This window comes from Nannospalax galili, unplaced genomic scaffold (assembly GCF_000622305.1).
Source record: "Nannospalax galili isolate Female #2095 unplaced genomic scaffold, S.galili_v1.0 scaffold548, whole genome shotgun sequence".
NCBI classification, from domain to species: Eukaryota; Metazoa; Chordata; class Mammalia; order Rodentia; family Spalacidae; genus Nannospalax; species Nannospalax galili.
In genome coordinates, this window is record NW_008358999.1 from 1,113,284 (window position 1) to 1,119,791 (window position 6,508).

The 6,508-nt window shown below is 49.0% G+C and overlaps 1 protein-coding gene across 1 annotated transcript in view; it reads left to right on the forward strand.

Annotated features, from left to right (window-relative positions):
• The first annotated feature begins 1,125 nt into the window (after positions 1–1,125).
• The window catches only part of Agmat (agmatinase), a 14,869-nt gene continuing 9,486 nt past the window's right edge, over positions 1,126–6,508 (forward strand). The window contains exons 1-2 of the mRNA XM_008822666.2: positions 1,126–1,383; positions 4,174–4,376. Of these exons, the coding sequence (XP_008820888.1) occupies positions 1,142–1,383; positions 4,174–4,376 (445 nt within the window). The 5' untranslated portion in view covers positions 1,126–1,141. The remainder of the gene's footprint in view (positions 1,384–4,173; positions 4,377–6,508) is intronic.

The following is a 6,508-nucleotide window of genomic DNA, read 5'->3' on the forward strand; positions in this document are numbered from 1 at the left end:
GCATAGTGGCACATACCTTTAATCTCAGCATTTGGGAGGCAGGGACAGGTGGCTCTCTGTGAGATTGAGATCAGCCTGGTCTTCATAAGTTCCAGGCCAGCTGGAGCTATAAGGAGACCCTGTCTTAAAAACCAAAAGGAAAAAAGTTATTTTGAGGGGCTGGAGAGATGGCTCAGCAGTTAACAATACTTGCTGTTCTTGTCAAGGACCTGGGTTCAGTTCCCAGCAATACACATGATGGCTCACAACTGGCTGCAACTCCAGTTCCCCAGGGATCCAGTGCCATCTTCTGGCCTCCTCAGGCACACTCAAGATACACATACGTACAATGCAGGCAGAACACTCATATACACAAAATAAAAATAAGTAAATGAATGTTACTCATTGGTGGTGAGATGGCTCAGATGGTACCGAGGACCTGTTCAATCCCCTGGATTCACATGGTGGAAGGAGAGAACCAACTTCTGCAAGTTGTCCTCTGACCTCATAACATGTACACATGCATATCCATAAATAAATAATAAATGTCATATTTTATTTTGGGGGTTTGCGTTTTGTTCTGCGGCAGGGTCTTCCTATGTTGCCCTGATTGGCCTGGAACTCACTATGTGGTTCAAACCCACAGATTTCTGCCTGCCTCTGCTCTCCAAGTGCTGGGATGAAAGGGGAAGTCGCCACACCTGGCAATGAGTGTCATTTAAAAAATAGACCTTACTCTTGGAGCATGGTAGTACGTGCCTTTAATCCCAGCACCCAAAAAGGTGGAGGCAGGAGGATTAGGAGTTTAAGGTCGTCCTCCACTAGTAGTTCAAGGCCAGTTTGTACTACATGAAACCCTATCTTTAAAAAACAATAAAGAAAGAAAAAAGCCAGAAAATTTTAAAAATTTTTGAAAAAAAAAAAAGTTACTTTTGCAAGGCCTATAATCCTAGCTTTCGGGAGGCTGAGCTGAATGTCAACCTGGGCTACACAATGAGTTCCAGACCAGCCTAGGCTACAGAGTGAGACCGGAGGGGGCCATGTGCAGAGTTGGAGCCTGGGCGGCTCTGGCCTTTGATCCCAGGGCGCCCTTTGAACCCTGCGGGCCGGGGGCGGCACACGTGCTGCGGGCTCGGGGAGCGGCTGGGTAGCGAGCGGCGGCATGCTGCGGCTGCTGGCGTTGGGCTGCGCCCGAGGCGCGGGGGCCCGCGTGGTGGCGCATCCCGGGAGCCGCAAGGTCTCCGACACCCGGCGGAACCAGCCCGCCAGCTCGGAGGCGGCGGCCGGGCTGGAGGGCGTCTGCTCCATGCTGCGTCTGCCCCTGCAGGCCTCCCCCGAGGGGCTGGACGCCGCCTTCGTCGGGGTGCCCCTGGACAGCGGCACTTCCCACCGGCCCGGGGCAAGGTAATGCCTGGGCGCACCGGGGTGGGGGACACGTGGCCAGGCGCGTAGACCGGAGGGGCGGGGGGCACGTGGGGCAGTATGGACCAAAGGGGCAAGGGCATGTGGGGCAGTATGGACCAAAGGGGCAAGGGCATGTGGGGCAGGATGGACCAAAGGGGCAAGGGCATGTGGGGCAGGATGGACCAAAGGGGCAAGGGCATGTGGGGCAGGATGGACCAAAGAGGCAGGGGGCACTTGGCACGATGGACCAAAGGGGCAGGGGCACCTGGGGCAGGATGGACCGGAGGGGCAGAGAGCACGTGGGACAGGGGCACGTGGGGCGGGCACCTCTGCTCTCTGGGTCGGGTTGGAAGCGGTGCTGGCTCCAAAACGCCCCTTGTGGTCTGAGAGAGGGATTTCCCTCTTCCCTCGAGCACCAGATTGGAAGGCTAGTCCTGTGATCTCAGTGCCACCCAGTGATTAGAAGGTTTCTCTGCATCCCTGGCTCCCCAAGAAGCCGAGGCAGTTCTGAAAGGCTGGGCTGCACTGCAGGACTAGAGGGTCTCTAGAACCCAAGCACCCCTCCCCCTTCCCCAGATCGCCCTCCCCCACCCTTTTGGAGTGTTGAAGTGGCAGTCAGTACACACCCTACTGGTCCCATTCCTTTTTTTTTCTTTTTTTTTTTGGTCTTTTTTGAGACAGGGTCTCCCTGTAGCCCCAGTTGGCCTAGAGTTTACTATGTAGACAAGGCTGTCCTTGAACTCACAGAGATTGCCTGCCTCTGCTTCCCAAGTGCTGAGACTACAGGCCTGTGCCACCACACACAGCTTGGTCCCATTCCATTTTACAGTGGCAGGTGAAACTACATTTGAGAATAGAAGCTGATTGTCCCTTCCACAGCCCTTCTACCTGTCAGAGACGTAAAGTCTATTTTCTTAATTACTGACCAGCAGCAATTTCAGATTCAGCTTATTACGTCTGACTCCATCGGTCTGAATTTTAAAAGCCATCATTTATTAAATGTCAGTAAACTCCAGGCGCTTTGCACAGATTACCTAATTTAATTCCTACAACCACAGTGTGAGGTAACTGTTATTAATTTTCGTTGTCTGAGACAGAATCTCCCTGCAGCCCCAGTTGGCCTGGAATTCACTAAGTAGACCAGGTTGACCTCAATTTCGCTGACATCTGCCTGCCTCTGTCTCCCAAGTGCTGGGATTAAAGGTGTGTGTCACCACACCCAATCTCTCTTTTTTAAATTTTTTTTTTGTTCTTTTTGAGACAGGGTCTCCCAGTAGCCCCAGCTGGCCTGGAACTCATTATGTAGACCAGGCTGGCCTTGAATTCACAGAGATCCACCTGCCTCTGCCTCCCAAGTGCTGGGATCAAAGGTGTGCGCCACCACACCCGGCTTTTTAAAAATTTTTCATGCATATGCATGTATGTATGTGTATATGTTTGTGTGTTTATGTGTATGCTCATGTGCATGTGTTTAGTGGAGGCTGTAGGACACCTTTCACTGTCGTTTTCAGTATCTCTCGTTGGCCTGGAGTTCACCAAGTAGGCTAGACTGGCTGGCCAGGGAGCCCCCAGCAACTGCAATGTTCTTTACTATATTTCACCTGGTTTCACTTGGGTTCTGGAGATCAGAACCCAACTTGGGTCCCTGTGCTTGCAAACCAAGCACTTTATTGACCTAAAAAAAAAAAAATCAGCTTCAGGTATTGTGTTACAATAACAGAAAATTAATAAACTGACTGTGGTAAAAATGCTGTTAACCTGGTGTGGTGATACATGCCTGTAATTCCAGCACTTGGGTGGCCAAGGCAGGAGGATTGAGAGTTTGTGACCCTCTTGGGCTATATAGTGAGTTCTGAGCCAGCTTGTTCTACACAGCAAGGCCCTGTCTCAAACAAACACAAAAAGAAAAAACCCCAAACCAAACAAATGGTGAAAAAGCAAAGCCGCAGCTGGCTGTGGTGGCACATGCCTTTAATCCCAGCATTTGGAAGGCAGAGGCAGGCAGATCTTTGTGACTTTGAAGCCAGTCTGGTCTATATAGCAAGTTCCAGACTAGCCTTGGTTACAGAGTGAGATTCTGTTTCAAAAAAACAAATAAAACAAAACAATTTATGGACTAATGGTTCTTTTTTTAGAAATATTTTGCTTATTATTTTTTTATTTTTATGTGTACTTGGTTTTTGCCTGCATTTCGGGAAGACCACCAATGTTTGTGACGTGCTAATGGAGGACAGAAGAGGCTATCGGATCCCCTGGAACTGGAGTTATGGACAGTTGTTAGCTGCCATGTGGGTGCTGGGATTCGAACCTGGGTATTCTGCAAGAACAGCCAGCGTTTTTAACTCTGAGCCATCTCTCCAGCCCCATGACCAATGGTTCTTAATGGTTTTTTGGTTTTTTTTTTTTAATTTTATGTGTACTTGTGTATTGCCTGCATGTAGGTAAGTACACCCATGTTTGTGCAGTGCTCATGGAGGACAGAAGAGGCTGTCAGATCCCCTGGGAATGGAGTTAGGGACAGTTATTAGCTGCCATGTGGGTGCTAGGATTTGAACCCGGGTTTTCTGCAAGAACAAACAGTGTACTTAACCGCTGAGCCATCTCTCCAGCCCGGGGTTGGTTTTATACCCAGTGGACATCTGGTAAGGTGTAGACACTTTTTTGCTCTTTACAGGGTGGGTAAGGAGATAGCAGTGGTTACAGGCAGTCCCACAGCACAGCCACCTGTCCCCAAATGTTAACAGAGTTGAGACAGATCTCCGCAGCTACTGACAGATGACTCTTCTCTAGGTTTGGACCCTGCCGCATCCGTGAGGAATCAGTGCTGCTTCGGGCTGTCAATCCCAGCACGGGAGCCCTCCCCTTCCAGTCCCTCAAGGTTGCAGACCTAGGCAATATGAATATCAATCTTTATAACCTCCAGGACAGCTGTCGGCTAATTCGAGAGATGTTTCAGCACATTGTAACAGCTGGCTGCATTCCTCTGACCTTGGGTAATGGCTGCCCTCAGGGCAGGTCTAGTTTTCTGCACTCTGGGTTTATTTAGTAGAGGCCTGTGAGCAGCTAACTCTCTAGGAGGACACACAGCAGGAAAGGGAGCATTTAAATTCACTTACTTTAATCCCAGGAGAGAGGCTGTTTCAACATTTGGGGGCATGGAGGTCAAGTGAGAAGGGTCTCACTACTAGTCTGGGCTATATATTGAGACCCTGTCTCAGAAAAAAATAAAAGAAAAGAAAGGACTTGTGGACTAGGTAAGGCTAGTGGGGCGTTTGCCTTGGGGTAGCAAAAAAATTAACAGTCAAGATTGATAGAAAAAGATAAGTAACTTGGTTCCACTTTTGCTTCAGGCTTCAGTGTGACTGCGAACATCATCATACTGTTTTTTTTTTTTCTTTAAATTTTTAAGTTTTTATCGTATGTGAATGAGTGTTTTGACTGCGTATGTGTAAGTGCGCCATGTGTGTGCAATGCCTGAGGAGGCCAGAAGGCATCAGCTCTCCTGGAACTGGAGTTATGGATGGTTGTTAGCTGCCATGTGGGTGTTGGGAACTGAGCCTGGGTCCTCTGGAAGAGCAGTTAGTGTTTGTAACCCCTGAGCCATCTCTCTAGCCCCGTTACTGTTTTCTTGTCCATCAAGGAATTTCTTTTCCCATTGATTTTGATTTCTAAAAATACCATGTTAAAATAGTGTTGATCTTGGTGAAGTTTTTTCTTTTTCTTCAGATTTTCTACCCCTGCATGTGTCTCATCCACCTCCCTCACCTTCCTCCCAGCCTCGATCCCATCCCTGGAGTGACTGTCACTGCAACTTCCCAGTGACTTCCCAGACAGACATATGCCTAGTGACTTTGTGAGAACTCCAGGAGGGTCTTTTTTCCTTTCCTTCCCTCTTTCCTCTCCTCCCCTCCCCTCTCCTCCCCTCTTTCATTTCCCCTTTCCTTTCCTTTTCTTCCCCTCCCCCTCCCCCTCCTTTCCTTCCCTTTCCCCGTTCCTATTTATTTGCTCTGTGTATCTGTGCACAACCATATATGTGCATATACGGCGGTCAGGGACAACTTGTGGGAGCTCCTTCTCTCCTTCCACCATGTGGCATCTGGGTTGAACTCTGGTTGTCAGGCTTGGTGGCAAGCACCTTCAACCCTTCAGCCATCTCGTCAGCTCTCAAGAGGGTATATCTGAACTGGTTAGGATTTGCATCAGTCTGTAGGGCAACTGTCCCCTCTTCCTCTCTACTTCTCTGGCTCACAAATTAAAGCCATGGGTGTTTTTCCTAAACATTCCCATTTATTTTCACCAGTTTAGATGGCCTGGTCACTTGGTACAGCAGTAGGGAGGGTGGCTTCTGGATGCCAGCGTTGGGAGTCTTAGCCCAGCTCACACCAGCTGCCTTACCGTCTGCGTTGCTAAGGGCTTTGCTTCTTCTGTGAGTGGGCCGAGTCACAGTGTCTACCTCAGTGTACTGTGGAGGGGTGGGTAGTGAACGAGCATAGATTGCACTCAGCTTTGGCCTTGAATATTTGAAGCTTCAGTAATGTTAGCTATTGTTACTACCAGTAACTATCAATGCTAATACTTTCCCTAGACCTGCACTGCTTCATAGGGTAGCCACAGCCAGGCCTGATGGTGTGTGTAGGCCTGGAATCCTAGCTACTCTGGAGGCTGAGGCAGGGGGACCACAAGTTCAAGGCCAGCCTGGACAGCTGAATGAGTTCAAGGCTAGCCTGGGAAACTCTCAAAAAAAAAAAAAAAAAAAGTAAAATAAAATTTGAAAAAAAAAAAGGCTGGACGTGCAAATAGCCCTACACCAATGCAAATGCAAGCAGCCCTATTTAATTCAGTGAGATTGGAAAAAAAAAAACCGATACCAGGGTAGGAGGGGGAAAAGAAGGTTCCAGAGGGATTGGAGGGGGATCTGAGAGAAGAATGGAAGATGAATATGACCAGAATACAGTATGTATATGAAATTGTCGAATTTAAAAAATATATTTAAGCCGGGCGTGGTGGTGCACGCCTTTAATCCTAGCACTTGGGAGGCAGAGGCAGGTGGGTTCAAGGCCAACCTGGTCTACGTAGTGAGTTCCTGGCCAGCTGGGGCTACAGTGAGACCCTGTCTCAAAAAGAC